Source organism: Eptesicus fuscus, chromosome 11 (assembly GCF_027574615.1).
Source record: "Eptesicus fuscus isolate TK198812 chromosome 11, DD_ASM_mEF_20220401, whole genome shotgun sequence".
NCBI lineage: Eukaryota > Metazoa > Chordata > Mammalia > Chiroptera > Vespertilionidae > Eptesicus > Eptesicus fuscus.
The window spans coordinates 37,747,183-37,774,555 of record NC_072483.1 but is presented as its reverse complement, the minus strand read 5'-3'; the positions used below and the strand labels follow the sequence as shown (position 1 = coordinate 37,774,555).

General features: G+C 38.7%; 1 protein-coding gene across 1 annotated transcript in view; it reads right to left on the bottom strand.

The window, feature by feature from the left end:
• Positions 1 to 27,373, bottom strand: part of PKP4 (plakophilin 4) — a 234,729-nt gene that overhangs the window by 75,993 nt on the left and 131,363 nt on the right. Inside the window, exon 4 of the mRNA XM_054722743.1 lies at positions 1,261 to 1,295. Within this exon, the coding sequence (XP_054578718.1) occupies positions 1,261 to 1,295 (35 nt within the window). The remainder of the gene's footprint in view (positions 1 to 1,260; positions 1,296 to 27,373) is intronic.

The window sequence follows — 27,373 nt, the reverse complement described above, 5'->3', positions numbered from 1 at the left end:
AAGAGGAGAGTTCAACATCCCTGATATTTGCAGATATCTATAATTTGACCCATTGTGGCTGTCTAGTCTTTGCACATCGTATCATCTCCCAAACCAGTTTTAAAGGTTCCCATTTGACACTTCTACTCTCTCTTCTGCTGCCTAATGACAATGCTCTCTCTACGTCAGGCCCTGGGTTCCAGGCCCATCTTGTCTGCAAAGCTCTCTCAGAAGCAGGTTGTATGTTTATAACTATATTTCCCACATAATACTTATTTGGCAATTAACCACATATCATTTCATGGCATGCCCTGTATTAAACTGCTCTTTGTAAGTCTCAGTAGGTAACTTTTCACATGACTCTGCCTACTCGAGGGTTTGAGTAAACGCGACAGTTATTGGGAATAGCTCCTTGATAAACAGCAGAGTGCCCTGTATGCACTATAAGTAACACAAGACTGCTGGCACCAGGGTCAGGCAAATGCAGATACCAGGCATTTGGTGATCTGAGTCTTATGCAATTCAAGCCTTGTTTAAAAACTGCCGAAGTATTTAGATATCAAAGCTGATTCTAGGATGTATACATAGTTGGCAACATCCTTTACGTTATAAGCTCCTGGCAGGTGAGGAGGACATGTGTCTGTTGTGCCCATCACTGTCTGACCAGCAATGTGTACAGTACTGGGTCCATGATGTGGCTGCTCAATAAACATTCAATGAATGAAGGCTAAGACATCAAATATTTCTGGAAGTGGCAGATGCTCTTCTTTTATATGAAGTAAATTTAGGGTAAAACTGAAAAATAAAAAGAAGCTTCCAGACTACATGAGAAGCTACTAGATATTCTACATAAAGAAAATGACCATTTCAGGTAACTCTTCTGAGTATGAGAAACACTGTGAAAGAAAAAACCTTGACGTATACAAATAGTTAGCCAACTTTCCCAGATTATACAATAACCTTTGTGAAGGAATCTCCTGTGTTTCCTTATGATATAAAAATTTCGGTTATTGGGTTGATATTAACAGTGTTGATGTCCAATGCCGTAACCTTTCTTTACCATTGACATATTCAAATCTATTCAATTATTTTTTTTAAAAATTAAGCATATTAAAAATTACTATTTCAAAGAAAAATAGCTCAATATTGTTATAATTAAAGGATTTGCTTGCTTGGCTTTTTTAGTAAGAGGTGGTAAATCAGAAAGCATGCTATGAAACTATTTGTGTGTTTGTGCAAAACATAATAAAGATTTTTTTTTTATATGATAAAAACTCATACCTGTTGATCTCCAAGGAAATGACTTTTCAGTTGAGCTAGAGAAAAAGAAGGGGGAAAAAACATTTACTTCCTTTGTCATGAAATTTAACTGTGGACCCATTTTGCATATACACATTTAAATTTCACATTTAATTCCACAAAGCATAAAAAATCTGAAACGAAATTTAAAATTAAAATTACTCTTCCAAGTAAGGTAAATATTTAACCTTCTCCATTAATTTCAGACAAAATTGTATGTCTACTTGGAAAGTAAGGCAAATAAAGTGACATAAGATTCTCCTTGGATAAGACAAATAAACTAGCAAAAGTACATATGGTAATCATGGTATTTACTATGCTGCTTTTTGTGATAATATGCAAATTACACATATATTAAGAAGAACCAAAAAAATCTGTTTATTTGTTTTACATATTTTCCAAAGAAGCCCTAGACACAATAGACTCAAAAGTTAATGGGGTCAGTTTGAATTGAATGTTCACCTATGAAATTTAAATCATAAAACTTTATATAAAAAATATAAGGTTTTACAAGCCAGGAGAAATTTTTAACTATATATTTTTCTTGGTTTATACCCATTTAAAAACATATCTGTGTCCCTCTGCTCCCCCCACCCCTAGCATCAATACAGGAAAGCATGGTAAGAAGGGGACAGCGTGGTAGAAACAAGAGGCTGGATTATTAAGCATTTACTAAATGCTTGATTACTAGTACTTCACATATATTATCTACTTATACTACTCAGAACAACCTTATGGATAGGTAGATTATCTGTGTTTTACAGATAAAGTAACTGGACAAAGACTTATGTTATATAACAGGAAGAGCTGGGATTCAAACCCAGGATGGTCTGATCCCTAAGTCAGGGCTTCTCATCACTGTGCTGTATGGTAAAACAGCTTGTGACCCCATTTTTGCATTAACATATACATACACACACATACATACATACATACATACATATATTCATACATACATACATACATACATACATACATACAATATGCCTAGAAAGAAGTCTAGAAAAGTACAAACCAAATTAGTAAGCAGTTATCTCTGTGGGGCACAATTAAAAGGATTTTTCTTTTAAACATTTGCACTTTTTTTTTGAAATCAGAATAAAATACATATTGAAGTATTTTTGTGGCGTTAAATTTAAGGAAAAGGTGTGTGACTTTGGGCTTAAGGAAACACTATAAAATAAAGGACTTGAAACAGAAGAAGAGAACAATCCTTTCAATGCAATAGTTCTAAGATTTTAATTTCTTTTAACCCCTGGCTACCCTCCCCATGTCACTAAGTGCTTACTAGAACTCTTGCTGGTTAAAAACTGAAGGTTGAGTAAGAACTCCCTGAACTTAACTCTGAGTGATTTGCCTTTTCTTCACCAGAGGCACAGCAGGCCACATTCCAGGACCTTGAAATTAGCTGCAAGCAGGGAGCACGCTCCCAAAGAATGGAGTCAATCAGTTAATGCTAATCTTCAGCACTTCAGTGATGTCCCTTATCTGATGCACTCCTGAATTCCAAAGGACTGATGAGATGGAAAAAGGTGAAAATTTGGTCAAATATCAGTAAGGGCACATTTGTCCTGCTCCTGAGGGTACTTGTACTTAATCTTTCTTTGATTCTAACAGTGGCTCTCTACACCTAATTTCAACTTCTCTGGAATCTTTGTCTTTTAGTTCTATTATTTAAATTAGTTTTCTAAGCACTGAGGTTGGTATTTATTCAACTGTGTTCCCATCAAGATGTTCACATTTCTTGCCAATACTAAAATACACAATGAATCAAACTGCCATCCAGAAATGATTAATATGTCAAGTTTCTTGGAAATATCATGGAAGTCTACTTACTATCTTCCGAGTTTAAAACTTACATAAACTTTAATGAAATACCTTTGCAAGACTTTTTATTCTCGAAATTATCGATCATAGGATATAACTCATGGTAACTGATCCAACTGGGCAAGGGCTGTTGCTCTTTTGCTCATGTCCTCGTGCCGAGTATCTAGTATACCACAGGTGCTTGATATATATTGTTCTTGTAACACAAATTGTATAAAAGTAATACTGAGTACTTCATTGTTCTGAAAGATCAGGTATAAAAAAATCAGTTATTACTTTGCTTAAGCAAGTCACCTTATTCTCCTCTACTGAAGGCAGGAAATTCCAGTAGCCTCATTGTGTCACAAGCAGGCAAACAGCATTTTTCTGCTGAAAGGCCTCTTTCGTCACCAATACAATAAGGCATTCCTAAGTGAAGGCAATGGAAAGCCTCAGTTCATATTATCTTCCCCTACTCTGAGTTAGATAAAAGAGAAAAATCATTAGGAAACTAAGCTAATACTATGATTAAAAATAAGCAAAAAAGTGCCATGGTATATTCTGATGACTATACGAGGGGGATAAAAGTAAGTTTAGTTGTTTGTATGGAAAATAAAACAATATGGGCACTGTGCCCACAATGACTCCATCCATTCCCTTCATTTCTCATCTTGTATTAATATACACAAGAATAAACTCCGTTTTATGTAATCACAACTGTAAACCTTCTTTTGCCGACCCCTTATATTCAGCCCAATTGTCTTCACACTAACCCTACAGTTCTGTTAAAAAACTAGTCATTGCCCTAGCCAGTTTGGCTCAGTGGATAGAGCATTGGCCTAAGTGGATAGAGCAGTGGACCAAAGGGTCCCGGGTTCGAGTTCGATTCCAGTCAAGGACACATACTTCAGTTGCAGACTCTTCCTGGCCCTGGCTGTGGTCAGGGCTAATGCAGGAGGCAACCAACTGATGTGTTTCTCTCGCATCAATATTTCCCTCTGTCTTTCCCTCTCTTCCACTCTCTAAAAATCAATGGAAAAATATCCTCAGGTGAGGATTTAAAAAAAAGTAAAAATAAAACTGGTCATTATATTTATTATTCAGAACAAACTATTTCCTTTTGAATCACTCACGTCAAATGATTCTCAATTGTTCACTATTCTGAAATTCAGAGATAAGACAATAAACATGTGCAATTGTGAAATATTAAGTCACGGAATGTAACTTGCTTTTAAAAAGTTTTGAATTTTTTTAAAAATTGAATTTATTGGGGTGATGTTGGTTCATGAAACCATGCAAGTTTGAAGTGTACAACTCAACAAAACATCATCTGCACACTGTATTGTGTGCCTATCGCCCCAAGCAAAGTCACTTTCCATCCTCATTTTCCCCTTTTGCCCACCTCCACCTACTCCCACACTCCCCTTTCCTTCTAGCTATCACCACACTGTTGTCTGTGATCTATCATCTATCTATCTATCTATCTATCTATCTATCTATCTATCTATCTATCTATCTATCTATCACATTTTGTTTTGTTTCTGCTTAATCCCTCTGAAACATTAAATCACTGAATATAACCTGCTTTTATTAGAACAATTAGGGGCATCTCCCTGTTAAAAAAGCTTCTTCCCTCCTTCTTCCCTGTCACCCTCTATCCATCTATTCCTAGAAACACTTCCTCAACTTTTATTCAATGTGTACAATGTGTCTATAGGCACTGTGCCCACAATGACTCCATCCCATTCCCTTCATTTCTCATCTGAAGATGCCAAGTAGCTTGTGTTCAGGAGCTTCCAGTGGAATGTGAAACACATTTTCAAATACAAAAACGGAATCATACATAATAACTTAGTTTCAGCGGGAAGATGTATTTACATTTTCCAATAACTTAATTATCAACAACCTCTAGAATGAAATCCATTCATAAATGAAGTTGGGTACTGTCTAGTCAGTGAACAACAATTAAAAGCAAGTTAATTAGCAAATTAATAAATCAAGGCTACTCATTTTAATATAAACAATGTTAGTTTTCAGGAAGATGCATGCATTCACAGAATTACATGAAAATATGTAGTAAAGCCTTTTCAAAATTTAGTTATTGACTATTCACAATCAATCACAATAGCAACAAAAACAAAAGCTCTTCCTCCAAATTCACAATCATCCCAGGACCAAGGCTCCTTTCTACGTTCTCTTTATCATGGAATCAGACCCTGGACAATTCTCTATTAGATGAAGACTGGTTTCCTTCTTCCTAAGAAAGGACCACTTGATCTCAGCAATCAGGAAAAGTGAAACCATGACGTGACAACATGCTCATAATTGAAGTTTATTATTTCTATGTGTTATAGTTTAAAATTGTCCTGAAAATTCTACACAATATGTCCACAATTTGAACTAAGCAAAGCATTATAAATAGGAGAGGGCAAAGAGATTTTTTTCATATTTATTAACTAGAGGCCCAGTGCATGAAATTCGTGCACTGGTAGGGTCTCTAGCAGCTGCCAGCTAGATGCCCTTGACCGGAATCGAACCTGGGACCCTTAAGTCTGCAGGCCGACGCTCTATCCACTGAGCCAAACTGGTTAGGCAACCGCAAAATTCTTAATATCAACAAATATCTAGTCAGTATTAAAATTCCTTGTTTCAATTTTTTAACAGTTAAAAATCTATACTGTTCCTTAAGAGAACAGTATAAGGAACCCCTATGTAGGGAAGGTACTCTCTCCCTTCCCCCGGCCACATGCCACAGCCAGCAGGGGCCTCCCTCCCTTCCCCCAGCCAGCCCCACCCCCTGGTAGAACTCCCAGATGAACTCCTGGTAGAGGGGACAATTTGCATACTACGCTTTTATTATATAGGATAGAGAAATGAAAGGGCACCTAAATTAAAAATGTCTTTCATAGAATGCAGCTGCCCCTGACCCACCAGCAGCAGAACAAGAGACTAAGGTTCCTTTTAACAGTGGTGATGGATGTGTGCCAATCCAGCTTGTGTGGCCAACAGAAGGAGCAAACAAAACAGCTGTAGGGAGGTAGGCCTGATAGTGCATGGAACACAGGGAAGATCAAAAGCTAACAGTTTGAACCATATATTCCCTCAATGACACTTCGCCTAAAAAAAACTGGCTATGGTCACAAAATGTGCTTTTACACTTTTAGTCTTAAACAAAAATCACATGCAACAGGGACAGCAAAGTGTGGTCTAGCAGGTCGACTTGGTCCCATGGGCTGCTGGCAAGTGTAGAGTACAATGTATAACCAGACACTGCGGGGGACACTGTGATCTCATTACTGGCTCTACTTTGTTCTCACCCTGCTTTCTTCATTTCACTTTTCCCTTAGACTACTCTACCATATTTTTGGACCCTTAGAACGTCGTCCCAATACGCCAAGGTTGCAGGTTCAATCCCTGGTCAGGGCACATGCAAGAATCACCAATGAATGCATAAATAAGTGGAATAACAAATTGATCTCTTTCTCTCTCTCTCAAAATCAATCAATAGATTAAAAAATTGAAGAAGAAAAAAACCCAGCTATTGAAAATAAATTCCAGGAAAAGGTAAGATATAAATAAATATTATTATGAGCAGTCTCCTGAAGAGAAAATTATGTATTTGAGCACAGCAAAAACATTAAAGGAACAGGAAATTCTACATAATAGCCCTTTCAACAATTCAAGTAACTTTCATAGGGATTGGAGGTGAACACATTTTAGATGATGTTAAATATTCTTTGACAAAAGCATTTTGTGTTAGTGCTTTGAATCCATGAATAAAAGATCCAGAAGACCATATGGGAAGGGGAAGATCAAAAAGGATATAGTACTAGACAAAAATGAGACAAATAGTTCCCTGTGGGGTCTCCATAAATTATACAGGAAGCATGACTTCTGTTTAAGCCCATCCCACAACAGGTTTTCCAACCAGTCAAAGTAAAATTAGAATAGAAGTGTTTTCTAACATTTCAGTTGACATTTGAAAGAGTGAAAAGTAACTGAGATGAAAATAGTAAAATGGCTAAACACAACAGCAGACTCCCTTTCCTAAGTATTCTGCATAACTCAGGACGTTATTTATGCAAAGGTCAGCCTTAGAATATAGACTACTGCAAATTATATGTGTCCATGGTCTACAAAATGTTATTGTTTCCCTCATTTGTATTCTTCCAAAGGTGAAGAAAACAGAAAAACAAATGTTTTTAAAATTTAAAATCAAGAAAGAAGACACACGAACATGCTTTTTTTTTTTCTTTCTAAAAGAAATGTATAAAACAATTCAAATCTTCACTTTTAAATAAAGCTAGCACGGGGAAGGAGGCGAGCAGGGGTCCTGTTCTTCTATTTGCTTTATGTGAGATGGAGCACAGGACTAAGCTGTTGAGATACCCTGGGGCTGGAATCCAAACCCTTAAAATGTCATCATTATGAATAGGTTTATGATGCATGCAATTTCATTTTGTACATTATTTAGAATTTAAAGTGCTTTGAAAGTCTAAGTAAATATTTACTTAAAATAAATTTTAAGATATCATATGTTTAAATTTTTTACTAAACTAGTACTCCTTTGATTTATCCTGTTCAGAAACTCAAAAGCAAATGCTTTATTGACATTCAATTATTTGATATTCATGTAAAGGCACTATCAAATTTAGTGTGTTTAAAACTGAAATTACCTAGCCCAGCCAGATGGCTCAGTTGTTTGGAGAGTCGTCCCATACACAAAAAGGTTGTGTGTTGGATTCCCAGTCAGAGCACATACTCAAGTTTCGGGTTTGATCCCTGGTTGGGGTGTGTACTGGAAGCAACCCACTGGTGTTTTTCTCTCTCTTTTCCTCTCTCTCTCTCCTTTCCACTCTCTAAAATCATTAAGTATATCTTCGGGTGAGGATTTAAAAAAGTAAAAAAATACAAAAAATGGTATTACCCAGAATAAGAACTTATTTTTATAAACAATAGTTTCTTCAATTTGAGAAAAATTTTATTCTCATTTTGAGTGTAAAAACCAAGAACATAATGTATTTCTTAAATTTCTGCTTTGATTTTGAAGGAAATTATCTTTCTCAAGGTGTAAGAGCATTTTCAGCTCTTGATTCATGGACAAGCATCATAAAATAGCTGTTTTAGTGAGGAAGGAAGAATGAATTCACATGTGGGACAGAGTACAGACCCAGGGTCATCAATAACTGTCCTGAAAAAAAGAATGGATACATAAGGATACAGTCAACATTTGGCATAGCATAATGCTGCTACGTTTCTATATATTAAGGGGAATGAAAAGAAAAAAGACTGAAAGAATAAATGAGAAAGAATGATAATAAGGATAATGGAGGAACGAGGTAGTCTCTCAAAACCACATTTTTGAGGCATAACAAGATCTGTAAACACTATTCAGTGGTTGAATAGGCACCCTCCATGGCAACTAGACAAGGGAAGTGGTTGGAAAATTGCTTTAAATTCCCAGATTTAAGGTCCAGTATTCTTTGGATAGACATGAAAAGAGGAACAATGGTTTGTAATTGAGAAAAGTGGTTGATCAACTTTACCTCTCTTCCCCCTGTTGCTCCCTCTCCCAGTCATTGCCACCATGAGCTAACATTATTGATGGAAAAGGCATTATTGGGGTATATGGAGCATACTGTGTAGTTTCACAATGTATTCAATTTAAATAATTTTTATCTAAATTATTGAAAAGAACACACATCACTCAGATTAAGAAATATAACAATCTTCATTTTATAAAAGTGAAATAAATTTTAACTGTAGTTTCAGCCAGAAAACTAATAATCAAATCACTTAGCATTTAAAACTATTTTTGTTACACAGCACTTAAGTGTGCAGAAACACACACATATAGAAAAGAGAACAGTATAAGGAACCCCTATGTATTCAGTACATCCAGCTTTAACAAAAAAAGTGAAAACACGGTCACACATATTTCACTATACCTTCACCCACTATGTACTCTGCATTAGATTATTTAGAAGTAAACTGCAGACATCTCATCACTTCATAACATCTAATCAATAAATAACATTATCACATGTATAAGTAACAGTAAAATTCTTTTTAAAATATATATATACTTTATTGATTTTTTACAGAGAGGAAGGGAGAAGGATAGTCAGAAACTTCGATGAGAGAGAAACATCGATCAGCTGCCTCCTGCATACTCCCCACTGGGGATGTGCCTGCAACCAAGGTACATGCCCTTGACCGGAATCGAACCTGGGACCCTTGAGTCTGCAGGCCGACGCTCTATCCACTGAGCCAAACTGGTTAGGCAACCGCAAAATTCTTAATATTAACAAATATCTAGTCAGTATTAAAATTCCTTGTTTCAATTTTTAAAAACAGTTGGTTTGAATCAAGATCAAACAAAGCTTCATACATTGTTTTTGTTGCTATGTCTCTAAAAATCTGTTTTAATGTACAGTTTCATAAATGTCAGCTCACAGGAATACAGAGACAGAAGAACATGTTACATATCATTGTTCTGATACATTAGTTAGATCCAGTCCATCAGGAATTCTATAGGCAAGTAAAATCATTCAAAAAAAAGTGAGAAAAAAGGAGGATGGTTGGGCAATTTTGGGGAAAGAATGTGTCATAGGTGATGTAATATACTTCCCAGCATATCATATCAGGAAGCCCTAACTTCTGGTTGTCTCCTGTTTGGTGACACTAACACAGGGAGACCAGTGGGTTCAGGTGCTATGAGTCAAGTTTCCCATCATCTTTTCAGCTAATAATTTTAGAAATGGCAATCACTGATCTAGATACATTACTTTGTTAGTAGTTGCAAAATTCACTCAAGAGTTTAACTTCTGGACTTTTAATATTTACTCTAGTCCAGTGGTCGGCAAACCGCGGCTTGCGAGTCACATGCGGCTCTTTGGCCCATTGAGTGTGGCTCGGCGTTAGAACTTCTTCAAAACAGACTCGCCCAGGCCAAAAACCGACTTTCTGCTCATGGGCCATGAAGTTTCAATCGCATTGTACATGCGTGCCCGCACGTGGTATTTTGTGGAAGAGCCACACTCAAGGGGCCAAAGAGCCGCATGTGGCTCGCGAGCCGTGGTTTGCCGACCACTGCTCTAGTCAATAATATAATTTCTACCTTTGTGTTTATGTTCATATGGAATATAATAAAATACTGTTGCACTTAACGATTTACAAATAATTTTTTCCTGCCTAAGCACTGGTGCTTGTATCACTGTGAAGATTACTTGAACTTTCTCTGGGGCTCAAATAGCACCATTACTGAAAATGTAACTAAAGAGGGACTGTGGTAGATTAACCTTTAATTGGCATGTTCTGAAGCAGAGACTACACATCATGGGCTCCTAGAATAATTGGCTGTTTTTTGTTCCTTTCCAATTAAACAAAAAAGTCTAAAAGAAATTAACACACACATATTCTCTAAAGACATTCCTCCTTGGATTATAAGCAGTTTATTAATGCAAACCAAATGTTGTATCTAAACTATCTGACTGTGGTTAAAATGTACAGTTGTTTAATATAAGATTTTTTTTTTTTTAAGCTGTGAAAATCTATAGCCTACAGACTTTTTCCCCTGCCGGTTTTAGAGTGCTTTTCCCCATATTTAATTGTGGAATAACACAATAGCAGAGTAGAAAAATCTATGCAAGAAACAGATTAGATTGATTTGTTATTAAATAGATTGTGAAGCCTTAGGGAGGATAGCTATAATAACAATTCAGTCACTACAGAGCCTGGCAAATTTGTCAGTTGTTTTTTATCCCCCTTGGCAGATATGCCATGTTCATTTTTATAGCAAGCTGATTAACTGCTGAAAATGTACTCATAGACAGATCTCACTTTTAGGCAGACAATCACATTTCAAATTTCCCTTTCCATACCTCACTGGCTTAGAGCTGTACAAGTAGTAGTTCTCTGAAAGGTTAAGGAGAATGTGAAGTTAACATCAACCTTCCTTTATTTCACCATGGAGATTACAGTGATTAGATGAAGGAATGGTAAACCTTCCCCCTTAAAATAATGAGCTGGAAAATATGTTTTTCAAGACTGTTTTCCAAAATCTCTGAATTAGTATCTACTTGACTTCTTATAACATGTTTGTGTAGATCGAGAACAGAAATAGTAGCCACTACAGACTCTACATGAAGGAGAGACAGAATAATGGTAGTGGAGATGGGGCTGGGGCCAAGGGGTTTTACAATGGTCTTTGTTTAGCATGGTTTTATACAGACTGTGTCTATTTGGGGTGGTAGAGTGGAGTTAAGTGAGGTGAAATTTTCTTAAAATACTTACTGACATTCCAGGGGGAAATCAATAGAAGAGGACTATTTTTAGGGGAAAATATTGTCCTCATGTTAAATTCATGTATGCAATAATCAAAACCAAAGCAAACTAAAACACACACACAAAAAACCCACCAAAATGGAAACCCTAATAAACAAAAGAAAATGGGTACAAAACATCTAGCACAAGTGTCTGCTATGCAATAGGTGCTCAATGGCAATTGTTCTCTTCTCCTGTAATATAATTATAAAAAAGTATTTCACCTAAGGATATGAGAAACAAAGACACCAAGGTAAGGCCTCCTGGGACAGTCAGGACAGATAATGTAATCTGATCAACCAGCATTCTTCACAAAATTAAAAATAATAAAATGCTGACATATATTTATGGTGCTACTAAGGTGTTTGTCATTTTGCTAGTTATGCATAATGAGCTCTCCTGCAAAACTGGAAATTTCTAGGCTTTTGTGTCTTTGTATCTCTATAATAAAGCAAAGGCATTAATATTTATTGAGTAAATTTAGAAGATATCATAAACATTTGCAGAGAGAAAAAAACAGAGTCACTCAAGGAAATGTGAAAATAGAAAATAATGTTAGTATATTAGTAACATATGTTTGGGCTTTCACTTACCCTAAGTTGCAGATCTGGATAAGTTAGTATCTATTATATATCATATATAGAAGGTTGTTTCTTTTACATACTTGTCATAATACTAAAATATTTGTATTCTAAAAATAGATTAATATGGTGTATTTTGTGTTGTGATGTACTGGACTATTTTAAGATATACATCCCAGAGTTATTTCAGTTAAAAATAAACAAAAACAAACTAATGATAGAACCAAAAAGAATAAGCAAAATTACTCATTTATCTAATGAACAAATGGAACAGGAAACATGGATACATGGAACAGACTGGCTGGTGCCTGAGGGGATGGGAGTGAGGGTGACTGGATAAAGAAGGTGGAGGGATTAACTAAATAACATATATTCATATCCTATGGATATGGACAATAGTTTGGTGAAGGCCAATGGAGAGGGAGGGGAAGAGAAGAGGGAAAATGGAGGTGGACAAAAAAGGAAAATACTTGTAAAAATGTCAACATTAAATATCTTATATAATAAAAGGCTAATATGCAAATTGTCCCCTTGACCCAGAGTTCAACAGGAGTTCGACCAGGGGGAGGGCCAGCTGGCCAACCACCCGTGGTCCCAGTCCCCCGCCGAATTCGTGCACTAGGCCTCTAGTTTTCAATAAAAAGATGAGAAGACAAGCATAGACTGAGAAAAAATATATGCAAAAGACATTAGATAAGGACTTATCAAAAATATACAAAGAATCATTAAAATGGAATAAGAAAATGAACCATTCTATTAAAAAATGGACCAAAGACCTGAACAGACACCTTACCAAAGAAGATTACAAATGGTAACTAAGCATATGAAAACTATAAATTAAAACAATGAGATACTACTATACACCTATTAGAATGGCCAAAATCCAAAACACTGACAACAATTGCTGACAAGGATGTGTAGCAACAGTAACTCTCATTCTCTGCCAGTGGGAATGTAAAATCATATAGCTACTTTGGAAGATAGTTTGGTGGTTTCTTATAAATTAAACTAGAGGCCTGGTGCACAAAATTCGTGCACGGGGGGGGGGGGGTGGGAGGGTCCCCTCAGCCCAGCCTGCACCCTCTCCAATCCAGTACCCCTGTGGAGATGTCAACTGCCTGCTGTTCGGTCGTTTGGTCACCCCTCACTGCCCCTGCTACCAGCCTGGTCGTCCTACACAGCCTGTTGCTCAGTTGTTTGGTCGCCCCTCACTAAACCCCCTGCCGCCGGGTTGCCCTACGCAGCCTGCTGCTCGGTCGGTTGGTCGCCCCTCACTAACCCCCCTGCAGGCCGGGTTGCCCCCCTCAGCCTGTTCAGTCATCCGTTTGGTTGCGATGGTTGCTTAGGCTTTTATATAGATAGATATACTCTTACCATATGATACAGCAATCAAACTCCTTGGTATTTACCCACAAGAGGTAAAAACAAGTCTATGTAATAAAAGGGTAATATGCAAATCAACTGAATGGTGGAACGACTGGTTGCTATGATGTGCACTGACCACCAGGGGGAGCGCCACTCAGCCAGAAGCCTGGCTTATGGCTCACCACTGGTGAGTGCAGCGGCGGTGACGGAGCCTCACCTGCTGCAGTGCTAAGGATGTCTGAGGGCTCCGGGACTGCAAGAGGACACAGGCCAGGCTGAGGGACCCCCCCCCCCAAGTGCACAAATCTCGTGTACTGGGCCTCTAGTATCCACATAAAAACCTATGTTAAGAAAAATGGCAGCAGAGTAGGAGGATGCTGCATGGACATGCTCCCAGGAACAAGCTGGAATTACAACTGAAATGTGGAAAGGCTTCCTAAATAATCAGTGGAAAACTCACAGGAGAGAACCCTGATACCCAAGGACCGAAGGTGGTGACCGCATAGAGACTGGTAGGAGGCACAAAAGGGCTGGCTGGGCATCCACAAATGGCAGCTGAAGTCCCAGAGAGACATCTCATCTGTGGAGGGGTGCTACTGAGAACTCTGGGATCTAATCCTGAACCTGGGCTCCCCAAACTGAGGAGGGTACCCACATAACATCTAGCTGTGAAAAGCAGTGGAGTATTGTCTGCCAGGGAGTGGTAGCTGAAAGTTCAAGCACCTTCTTAAAGGGCCAATGCACAAAAATACCCTGTGGAGCTACCCACCTTGTACTCTTGCAGAGGGGAGGTGAAGTGGACTGGAGTTGTGAGAGCAGATCCCAGGACTGGGGACTCGGGGGATAGAGCTCAGAAGGCAGACACCCCAAGTTTCCTGGGCCGAGTCATTCCCTTACACAGCGGAGGACATCCTTCCCAAATAGACATCTGTCTTGCCTGGGACATCCTTCCCAAATAGACATCTGTCTTGCCTGGGGGGCAGACAGTTGACACACCCTATTGGAAAACACCTTGCCCTGAGGCCACTTAAGAGGTTAGAAGTAACAATTAGCCTCCAGGCAGAAGCAACTGCCCCACCCTGTTGAAAAAACTCTCACCACACCCGAGGATGATTGCCTAGGGATGATTCAAGTCAGAATCCTATTAGTCTATAGTCAGAGGCAGTCTCTGGAGGCTTTGAGTCTTAGCTTGATCCAATTAGTCAGAAACAGCCTTTAACACTGCCCTGCACTAGAGATTGAGAGGTATAGAGGATCTACCTAAAACAGTGATGGCGAACCTATGACACGCGTAGCCATTTCTGATGACAGGCGGCCGCATGCCGAGGATGAAACATTTGCTGATCCTGAGGATGAAACATTTGCGACTAGAGTCTTAAGAGTTAGACTCTAACTCCGAGACTCTAGTCGCAAATGTTTCATCTCCCCTATTAGACACTCTGTGCCAGAGAGGTCTGTAGGCCAAAACAACAGAAGTCCGGCACAGAGCGTCTAGTTATGGGACTTCCGGTTAAGCAGGGATCTTTGCTCTCGCTTCCGCCGGCAGAGCAGGGAGCAGCGAAATGCAGTGGGGGACGCATCTCTGGGGGCCCTGCTATTACCAGTAACCAAATAACAGTTAACCATAGCAACCATTATCTACTGTTCTGGGGTGTCATGGATTTCTAATCCATCATTACTGAGATAAGTGAGGGGGAGGCTGGGAGAGGCGAGGGTTTGTGGCGTGCTAGGGGTGCCATTTCCTGCCATTAGAAATAGCGGCAGCCATTTTAATTCACATAAGGAACACCATCTTGCTCCATAGTGCAGACTCCATTTCACCACTATTACTGTTGTGCATCCTTATTAACCCCTATTTCTGCTTATTAACCCTGCCCTTTCCTAAAAGACAGTTATTAGCACCATTTTGTGGTTAGTTAGGCTAGTTAACCCCTAATTGCCTGCAGGCCTAACAAGCTATCTATAATTCTATCTTCTGTCACTGCCCCCCTGATGGAGAACCCAAAAAATAAAAAACTAAGGTTAAGTAAAGGAAGTGGTAGTAGCACTGGCCGACCCTTTAAAGAGACATGGACCGAGATGTATGGCTTTATAGAAAAAAATGGCAGATCATTTTGCGTTCTATGTACTGAAACGGTAGTAAGCAGAACGTGGAATATAAATAGACATTTTGAAACTAATCATTCCCAGCTCTTGGAAAAAAGTGAGGATGAAAGGAAGGAATACATTTCCAGGCAGCTACACCTTTATAAGAGCCAATCTAATTCCATCCTTAAATTTATGAAAGGCTCTACAAATTTAACATCTGCAAGTTTGAGCATTGCTCACTCTATAGCTCAGCATGGAAAAGCGCTCAGTGAGGGAGAATTTATTAAAGAAACTCTTCTAAGATGTGCACCAGTTCTATTTCACAATATGCAGAATAAAGATGCAATTATTAAGAGAATATCTGAGTTACCACTCAGTAGAAATATCATAAAAGACCGAATAATGAGACTGAACACAAACGTACAAATTAAAGAGAAACATAAGGAAGTGTAAATATTTTTCAATCTCTCTTGATGAAACTACTGATGTCACATCACATGCTCAGTTGGCCATTATTGTGGATATTCTGATGGTCTCACAATGAGAGAAGAGTTGATAAAGTTAGTATCAGTGTCAACAAGTAAATCAGGAAGCGAAATATGTAAGGTTGTTATACAAACATTTCATGACCTAATAAGCATTGATATCTCTAAAGTTCTGTCAGTGACGACAGATGGGGGCACCAAATATGGTGGGGAAAAAAGTCAGATTTGTCAAATTGTTTACAGAAGCTATTGGAAATCCGATTGTGCCTTTTCATTGTATTATCCATCAGGAGGCTTTATGTGCCAAGGCAGGATTCACCGACTTAAACGACTTAATGTCAGTTGTTACAAAAATAGTTAATTTAATAGCTGCTCGCCCCCTTCACAAGCGAGAATTTTCGGCACTTTTACTGGAGGTTGATTCCACCTACAGTGGACTGCTGATGTACAATAATGTAAGATGGCTGGGCCGAGGCAAAGTTCTTGAGCGCTTTGTGGAGTGCTTTGAAGAAATTAAGGTATTTCTTTTTTTTTGTTTTTAATATATTTTATTGATTTTTTTACAGAGAGGAAGGGAGAGAGATAGTTAGAAACATCGATGAGAGAGAAATATCGATCAGCTGCCTCCTGCACACCCCCTACTAGGGATGTGCCCGCAACCAAGGTACGTGCCCTTGACCAGAATCGAACCTGGGACCTTTCAGTCCACAGGCCGATGCTCTATCCACTGAGCCAAACCGGTTTCGGCAATTAAGGCATTTCTTGACGATAAGGATCTGGGAAACTTTCCTCAGCTTAATGATGATAAGTGGGTCAACACCCTGATGTTTTTTACAGATCTCTCTGTTCATATTAATGAACTGAACTTAAAGTTACAAGGTTTTGGCAAAAGTATTGACGTTATGTTTGGATACATAAAAGCTTTTGAAAGTAAAGTTAAAATTTTCAAGCGAGATGTAGAAACTAAAACTTATAAGTATTTTCCTCGAGTAACAAAGTATTTTAAGAAGGCCAGTGCAGCTGTACAAAATCAAATGGAACTCTTGCATATGAAGTACCAGCATGTTTTAGACTCGTTACTTGACCAGTTTAGTGATAGATTTAGTCAATTTGGAAGTCTAGAACAGACCATGAAAATAATTAAGTATCCTGATGTAGTAGTCTACAGTAGTTTGGAATTAAATGGTTTCCAATGGATGCAAATGGATGATTTGGAGATGCAACTTGCAGAATTTCAAGACAGTATCTGGGCTCAGGTGTTTGTCGACTTGAGGTCAAAGCTTGAGAATATGGAAAGGTGCCGCTTGGAGAATCAAGAGGAGTGCCACTACAAACAGGAAATTTGGAGTGCCTGGAACCGACTACCAGACAATTTTAGCACCCTGAAAAATATAGCAATGGCTTTACTCACAATTTTTCCCTCTACATACTTTTGTGAGGCCTTATTCTCAGCGTTAAATAATATCAAAACCAACAAAAGAAACAGATTGACAGATGAAGTTAGTAGCACTTGCTTGGGCCTGAAGTGTACAAAATACCAACCTTCAATTGAAGATTTAGCCAGTGAAATTCAGCAACAAAAAAGTCACTAATAGGCAAGTTGGTTAAAGAATTCCCCCTCCCCCTCACTTATCTTAGTTCACGGCACCCCACACAAGCTAAATAATATCAAGACCAACAAAAGAAACTGACTGACGGATGAACAAAGAAGTCACTAAGCAGGTAAGTTAAATATTTAGTTTTTGGTTTATTAAATACAATTATATATAACAATTATACATTTATGTTATTTAAACTATAAATATCGCGAAATAATGTTTTATCCTCAAAGTGACACACTACCCAAGTTATGCTCAGTTTTTTGGCAAAGTTTGACACACCAAGCTCAAAAGGTTGCCCATCACTGACCTAAAACATGGTCACAAACCCAAACAGATAACCAAAATGAGGAAACAAAGAAACAACCCCCAAATGAAAGAACCAGTGAATTCTCCAGAAGAAGAGATAAATGTAGCAGATATAAGAAATTTATCTGAAACTGAGTTTAGAGTAATGATGTTAAAAATGCTCAACAGTATGAAAAAAGATATAGTAACTATGAAAAAAGAATAGTCTGAGATAAAGAATGACATAACACAAATAAAGAACATATTGGAAGAAATACATAGCAGATTAGGGGAAGCTGAGGATCGAATCAGTGAATTAGAAGACAGAGTTGAAAATATCACTCAATTAGAGAACCAAAAAGAAAAAACAATTAAAAAACAGGAGGACAGTTTAAGGGAGCTGAGGGACAATGTGAAATGTAACAATATTAGAATAGTAGGTGTGCCATAAGAGGCAGAAAGGGAGAAAGGAATAGAGAAGGTGTTTGAAGAAATAATGGCAGAAAACTTCCCTAACCTGGTAAAGGAAAACGTCACACAAGTTCAGGAGGCACAGAGAACCCCAAACAAGAAGAACCCAAACAGACCCACGCCCAGAAACATCGTAATTAAAATGCCAAAAATTAAAGACAAAGAGAGAATCTTAAAGGCAGCAAGAGAAAAGAAACTGTTACCCTACAAAGGAGTTCCCATAAGGCTGACACTTGAAACTCTACAGGCCAGAATTGAATGGCATGAAGTACTTAAGGTAATGGAAAGCAAGGATCTGAGACCAAGATTACCATATCCAACAAGGCTATCATTCAAAACAGACGGTCAAATAAAGAGCTTCTCAGACAAAAAAAAGGCTAAAGGAGTTCATCACCACCAAGCCAGCATTACAAGAAATGCTAAAGGGACTGCTGAGAAGAAGAAAGAGAGAAAAACCTAGCCATGCAGAATTAAATGGCTATAAATAAGTACTTCTCAATAATAACCCTAAATGTAAATGGATTAAATGCTCCAATCAAAAGGTGTAGGGTAGGGGAATGGATACAAAAACATGACCCAATTATATGCTGTCTACAAGAGACCCACCTCAAAACAAAAGACACACACAGGATGAAAGTGAAGGGATGGAAAAATTTTTTCCATGCAAATGGGAAAGAAAAAAAAAAAAGCTGGAGTAGCAATACTCATATCTGACAAAATAAGACTTTAAAAGCATCATGCTAAGTGAAATAATCCAGTTGGAGAAAGATAAATATCATATGATCGCACTCATTTGTGGAATATAATGAACAATATAAACTGATGAACAAAAATAGAGCCAGAGGGGGGAAAATATACTAGAATATAAAAAAGTAATCCTGTTATTTGCAGATTTTTAATATTTCCTACAACTTTTGTGATATCATATTATGTTAGTACAGTTTTGGTAATATTATACTTAAAATCCTTTTATCCTTGAAATATTAATGTTTATTGCATGTAATATTATTATATGTAAGATCATTTTTCTTGAATAATTGGTGTTTATTGCAGGTGACATTATCATATTTAAAATCATTTTTCTTGAGATATTGTTTATTGCATGTAACGTTATTATATATAAAATGGTTTTTCTTGAAATAAAAAAAGAAAAAACTGGAAGAAAAAAAAACAAAAACAACACCCTACATTAAGATCTTTTCAGAAGCTTTATTCATAATTGCTAAAAGACCAAAGCAATCAAGATGTTCTTTAGTAGATGAAGGGTAAATAAACTGTGGTGCATCTAGACCAGGGGTCCTCAAGCTTTTTAAACAGGGGGCCAGTTCACTGTCCCTCAGACCGTTGGAGGGCTGGACTATAGTTTTAAAAAAAACTATGAACAAATTCCTATGCACACTGCACATATCTTATTTTGAAGTAAAAAAACAAAACGGCAAAAACACCCGCATGTGGCCCGCGGGCCGTAGTTTGAGGACGCCTGATCTAGACAATGGAATATTATTCAATGCTAAAAAGAAATGAGCTTCAAGTCGTGAAAAGACATGGAGGAACTTTAAATGTATATTACAATTTGAAATAAACTGACTGATAAAGCCACCTATTGTATGATTCTAACTATATGATATTCTTATAAAGACAACTATAGAGACAGTAAAAAGATTAGTGTTGCTAGGAGTTATAGGGGAGAAAGGAATAAATAGATGGAGTAAAGATGATTTTTAGGGCAAAATTAAACTCTTCTCTATAATACTATAATGGTAAATATATGCCATTATTATATTTGTCTAAATCCATAGAATGTACACCAAAAATGAACCCTAATGTAAACTATGAACTTTGGGTGATAATGATGTGTAGGTTCATTATGAAATATTTATTTATTATGTTAAAACATTTTGTTATATAATGTTCTAGGTCCATAAAAGATTTTATTACCTATGGAAACTACTTGGGGCTTAAAATCCAAATCCTACATGGTTACATTCTTGGGTTAAAATAGGGTAGCTTAATGGAATCCTGGTTCAGTTACCTGGGGCTTACCTGCCTTACAAAAGACTTCGTTTATACGTTTAATTCAAATGTGTAGAGATAGTTGCCACTTGGCTATGTATGGCCCTGATGACATTGGCTTGTGACAGTAATGACAACGAGAAATAATAATTCAAATTCCTTCTGGAAGAACTGCGCTTCAACAAACTGCTGCAGATAAGCGACTTCTGTAGAGCTGCAAGTCAACCATGGACTCATTGGTATCTATCAGATATAGTATTCTTTACTCTGTTTACAACAGGAGTTGCATCATAAAAATTCAGTTACTAAATTTGCTCATAAGAGCATCCATTTAATAAATATTCACTGCAGGGATCCCCAAGAGGATTTCTGATAATTACATCCAAATATCGAATACTTTATTCTTCATTTAGTCTGAATTAGAAATGAAATCTGAGAGTTTTTATTTGTTTGGCCATTAAGAGAGTTACCAGTGACCAAATACAACACTAAGAAAGAAAATAGGTGGAGTTACATTCTGTTGAATACCACAGGACTCCCAAATAGGTATACGTACTATGCACTTACAAGTAACTCAACAGGGACAACTAGCTCAGCAATATACACAGATTTACTGTAACAGAAAGCAAAGGAGAAAGGAAAGAAGGCAAGCCCTTGTTTCACAGTAGGAGGATGGTAGAGAAGCTAAGGGGAATCTCTACCATTCCTGTCTTTCCCTGACCCCCAAACTAAAAATGCTCAGAGTAAAACCAGTGGGATTTCCCGCCTCCCCCCCACCCCGCTCATAAATCCTGAGATATAGTAGCATTATTCACAATAGCAAAAAGTGGAAATAAAATGTCTCTTAGCTGATGAATGAATACAGAAAAGGTGCATTCCATACAATGGAATCTATATATATATATATATATATATATATATAAAACCCTAATATGCAAATAGACCTAACGGCAGAACAACCGAACAACCAGTCGCTATGACGTGCGCTGACCACAAGGGGGTGCACGCAGAATATGGCAGGGGTTGGCAAGAGGCGGCAGAACATGGAACATGGTGGGTGTTGGCTGTGGCAGGATGGTGCAGCAGGTGAGCGGGGGCGCCAGAGCAAGGCGGAGTGCCGGTCGCTGTCATTGGGGCAAGCCTCTGGTGGTTACTGAAAATTCTTTGCTCCCATGTGCTGCAGTCCCACCCAGCGCTTGCACCCGCTGCCGGTGCCAGGTGCTGGCCCTGCTCACTTGGTGCCGTCAGTGGGTGTGAGCACTGGCTGCCGGCCCCAATCGCCCCTGAGGGCTTCTCCACCTCCCCTGCTCCTGAGGGGCGATTGGGGCAGGAGATGCCGCTTGCACGCACTGCTGGTGCCAGGCCCAATTGCTCTGCGCTGTCAGTGGGTGCGAGCAGGGCTGGCGCTGTCAGCACGTGGGAATGGCATTGGTGGGAGCGGGGCTGCCGGCAGACAGAGGACCAGGGGGCTGTGGCGGGAGGGGCCAGGTGGGGGTGTGGAGGATGGGCAGAGACCTGCCCCTGTGCCCACCGCAGCCTTGCAGCCCACAGTTCCTATCAAGGTGCACGAATTCATGCACTGGGCCCCTAGTATTATTTATAAATAAAAAAGGGGTGAAGTACTGATACATGCAAAATCTGGATGAGCCATATTTTGCGTCATGTACGCTAAAGGAAAGAAGGCAGTCACAAAAGGCCACATATTGTACTGTATCATATATAGGAAGTGATGGACTAAGCAAATCCACAGACACTGAAAGTAGAACCAGGTTCCCAGGGGCAGTGGGAAGGGAGAATGGGGAAGGAGTGCTAATGGATAGTTTCTTTTTGTGGTGATAAAAACATTTTCAAATTAAACGGTGGTGATGGATTCATAACTCTGTGAATGGACTAAAAAATACTTTAAAAGTATGGTGAAATATGTATCAATAAAACTATTACTTAAATCAGGTTTTGGCTGGTGAGAGCACTGAAGGTCAAAGGGACAGAATCTTCCTGAAGAGATACAAACAATAAGTAATAAACTGTCATGGCACAAACATTCAATCTTTCCCAAGACTATTCATTTTTAAAGAATGTATCATTGAGGAGGTTTATTTCATAATGACTTAAAAATAATTGCCTAAGAAAAGACCTGAACCATGAAAAAGACTTTTCTGCTATTGTTCAGAGTTTAAACATTTTTAGAATTTTTATTATTATCAATGGAAGCCGGATGGGCACCAGGAGATGACCCTTTAACATGTAAAAAATATTTGAATGGCAGTGGGAAATCAAATCTTTTCAGTAAAAAATAACACAGTTCTTAAGTGGCAATAAGAAGACTATTTGTCAAAATTGTATGACTTTTTGAAAACCATAAAGAATTCTATTTTAGTAGGGCTTTAATTAAGCTAACTGAAAAGGGAGAGATAACCTTAGGAAGAGTGTTAAGTTAATCAACTTCAGTATTGCCAACCATTTCCCCCTCACTCGGATGATGTAAACAGCATTTTTCTCAGGGTCCAGAGTAACTTTCTAACATCAGTAGAAGCCAGTTAATGGATGGACAATGTGAAGGGACCAACTACTTCCAAAATGGGGTAATCCAACTCTAACTAATGCACAAAAATCAATTCTAACAGTGTCCATTAACATTTAATAATTTGTACAATTAATAAGTGGTCTACTTTCTAAATATCTCTTTTGGGCTTCAATATAAATGGAAAGTTAGTGCTCTATCTTAATGAGAAGACAGGCTATGATGTACAAGATAAAATACGTGGAACCAATTTAGACACACCAAAGAAGTAAACTTCCTCTTTCACCATCTACAACTTATCCAGAAGTAACTGAGAGTGTAGTTTCTCAGTTTCTGGGTAAGAGTCCAAATCTACTATAATGAATAGTTTTGAAATTCTGTACAATAAAATCTCGGAGACAGTTTCTTAAATTCGAAGGTGACATTTTCACTTACTAACTCTACAATTCAAACTGTATTTTCTTCTCTTTCTACAGTTTTTGTATCCAAAAAGCTGATCCATGAATGCAATTTCTCTGCTTGCATGAAGCATACAGCACAGACCATACCTAGTATATTGGAGGCGACATTCACCTTCAGCATTTCCCTGGCCAAGTGTTCCACCTGCAGCGTGCAGCTTTGCCACTGGAAGGCTGTATGATCTCTAACCACTGCTAAATTAGCATCCTTAGGCTGATCCGGCCCCAAACTAATTGTCCTTTTGGGAATTTCTCAGGCAGAGGGGAGCCATTAAAAGTTAGGCCTGGTATCAAAGTGGGACTTCAGAAACAAGATAAAATGTTAACCACAGTATATACCTCAAACCCATGTTTTTAAAAAATTGAAGAAAATGATGTGTAGCAAACTTTTTAAAGTACCTGCTTCTCTTTGGAGGTTAATAGAAGTATTCTGTATGCTCATTGTGGTGATGGTTATATAACTACATGCCAAAACTCATGTCAAAATCATTACACTGTATGCCACAAAGAGTGATTTTTGCTCTAAGTTACACTGCAATAAACCTGACTTAAAAATAAAGCGATTATCTCTGAATGATAGCATTATGGATTTTCCTCTTTATACTTTCTTGAATTTAACAAATAGTCTAAAATCAGCATTATTTAACTCCAGTCAGTAAAAACACGCCCCCACACTCAAAGAAACAGAGTAAGACTCCTGCTTTGGCCACTCTTTTTTTTTTTTTAATTTTTTTTTTATTATCTTTTTTTTAAAAAAATATATTTTATTGATTTTTTTACAGAGAGGAAGAGAGAGGGATAGAGAGCCAGAAACATCGATGATAGAGAAACATCGATCAGCTGCCTCTTGCACAACCCCTACTGGGGATGTGCCCGCAACCAAGGTACATGCCCTTGACCGGAATCGAACCTGGGACCTTTCAGTCTGCAAGCCGACGCTCTATCCACTGAGCCAAACCGGTTTTGGCTGCTTTGGCCACTCTTGCCCCCTCCTCCATGCCCTTGGAGTGTGGGTGGGCAGAGGAAGTCCCAGGGTAAGGTGGTGGGCCCCTCACTGTGGGCTACTGAGTCCACTTCCTGTCACCTCATCCAGTGACATCTAAACTAGACTAATGTGAAAACAATATCGCATTGATGATATTGCAAAAGGAAAAAGAATAAATCCCACGTTTATCAAAATTTAGATGTGAAGGTTGTTGCTTAGCCCATGGGAGGCAAGAGGCTTAAAGGGTATATTTCCTTCCAAGGCAATTGTGCTGAGATTCTCCTGAGGTTAGCTTTATATACCCTATTGGTATATAAAGCATGCACACCTTGCTAAAGCATGCACACTGTACACCTGTACAGTGACCTGCAACACAGGACATCTCACATCTTGGCACCCATTGCCGCCCATGACTCTAAAAGGCTTGGAGGACCTGAATTTGATCCATCCATCTACATACACTAAATGCCATCCTTGAGCCAAAACTGAAGTGTCAGAATTGGTCTCCTGGAGAATTACTTTCAGCTAAGGGGCCATTCCAGCCATTTATATTCTACTAGAGGTCTGGTGCACGAAATTCGTGCAGGGGGCGGGGGGGGGGGGGGGCGTGTCCCCCCTCAGCCCTGCCTGCACCCTCTCCAATCCGGAACCCCCCGGGGGATGTCCAACTGCCGGTTTAGGCCTGATGGTGGGGATCGAGCCTAAACCGGCAGTCGGACATCCCTCTCACAATCCGGGACCACTGGCTCCTAACTGCTCACTTGCCTGATCACCCCTAACTGCCCTCCCCTGCCAGTCTGGTCGCCCCCAACAGCCACCCCCCCACCCCCGCCGGCCTGGTCGCCTCTTACTGCCCTCACCCCCGCCCCTGTCAGCCGGGTCACCCCTCACTGCCCCCCTTGCTGGCCTGATCACCCCTAACTGCCCCCCCCCCCCCCCCCCCCCCCCGTCGACCTGGTCGCCCTATGCAGTCTGCTGCTCAGTCGTTTGGTCGTCCCTCACTAACCCCCCCTGCCGGTCTGGTCACCCCATCCAGCCTGTTCAGTCGTCCGGTTGTTTTGGTTGCGACGGTCACTTAGGCGTTTATATATATAGATTCAGCAATGGAAGAAGATGTCCAATGAGTGTGATTTTGTAATCAAGAGAGGTAAACTTCTATGTGTGCTGTTGACCTCACCACATAGTGGTCTCTCAAAGGTAATTCACAAGAGAAAACACTCAAGTCTAAGACCCAGGAACAGTAGATCCAGCTGAGCAACTTGGGTTTTTATCTTCTAGACATTTTGAATCATGTAATTCATTAGTGTTTCTCTCTTTAGCATGGCTACCAGTACACTTAGACCCAAAGTGGTTCCCTTTGTATATACTTTTAGCAAAAGCATGGAATGTTAGCAACATACATTTTGCATACAATTTTAACCTTGGCTTCATTTTATTTTTTAATCTATATCTTCCCTTTGCTCTAAATTTCCTCACTCCAGTTTTGGTTTTCATATTTTTTAAAAGCTGTTTCAAATACTTTTGGAATGAGGTGAAATATAGTACAAATACAGAAAGGTTGTAACTTTTCAATGAACTGATTCTATAGCCTACCTTCAATAAGGTGAAATACCAAATACATAACTATAGCATACTCAAAACAAATGCAGAATACTATCTTCTCTATTAACTGATCCCATAGCCTACTTTAAATGGGGTGAAATATTCAATACATAAATAACTATATGGTACTCAGTATAAGTGCAGAAAGGCTATAACTTCTCTATTAACTATTTTTATAGCCTACCTTCAATACATTTAATCTGTTAAATACATACATAACTATTAAATGCACAGGTAACTATAGTATACTTGGTATAACAGCAAAAAGTCTGTAACTTCTCTATTAACTAATCCCATAGCTCACCTTCAGGGTTTTCAGAGTTAGCATGGTAATTTTGGGTCTAATACATACATCATCTTTGGATACAGGCTCCATCTATTGCACATTAAGGATCATTACATATTGATATTGCTTGTGGTATAATGTTTTGCAGTAAATAAAACAAATGCAAAAATCATATCAGAAATGGGGTTATTATTACCTTATTTAGAAATTACTACTCCCAAAGAGTCAGTAATAGAAAACCAAGCTATCACTTTAATCATTAAGGTTTTTTTAAAGTACATTTGCAAGTGGTAAATGTGGGGTTCATTTTTTAGGACACTTCCTAAATAATAACATACAGAGGCCCAGTTTCTCCATCTAGAAAATGGGAACATCTCATGGCATTGGGTTAAAAATTCCATCTTTGGTACCACAAATGTGAAGAAACACAATTGCTCACTTAGGAGCCACCTGTTACGCAGAGGGCTCCACAGTACGTTCTTTAGCACATGACAGGGTCATTTGTCATGTTGCATCTCATGCCACTGCTCCTTCTTATTCTCTGGGTGCGCCCAATAATGGCAAGCTTTGGACAACTCTGGATAATTGCAAAAATAAATGAAAATATAATTTTATTTCTCTTTGAGTTATTAATGTCATCATTGGACTAGAAAAAGTAAGGAAGTCTTACAGACCACCTTACCAACTCTGACACATGATCTAAATCAAGCAAAATGAAAGATCAAATGTCCCATTTTGCTGACTAAACTCACTTCATTCAAGAAGAACTAGGAAACTTCATGACTATAAGCACCAACCCCACTTTTAATTTCCTTTGAGTAAATCAGAAATGGCTAACAGGAAAGGGGGCTTTGGTCTGAGAGCTAATTTATGTATCTTTAGATTCTGGTTCCCAGATGGACAATTGTTGAGGCCTGGAAAACTGACAATTAACGAGGACTGGAGTACACAGGGAGATCTCTGAAGTGACAACATAAACCTATGCTCCCTTCACTAACATTGCTTTTGATGAGTTCCTTGACAGTGCGTAAACCTGGTGGTCACAGAGCAGAGTAACTGTGCCAGTAGTCTTCTGAAGGTCCACTGAAAAGCACATGGAAAGGTGTGAAGAGAGCAGATAGGAAACCAGGCAGATAAACCTGAGCTTAAAACACACTGGACTTCATTAAGGCTCACTGTTCTTTCTATGAACATTTGGCTGGGTGCCTGCCTGCTGACCACCA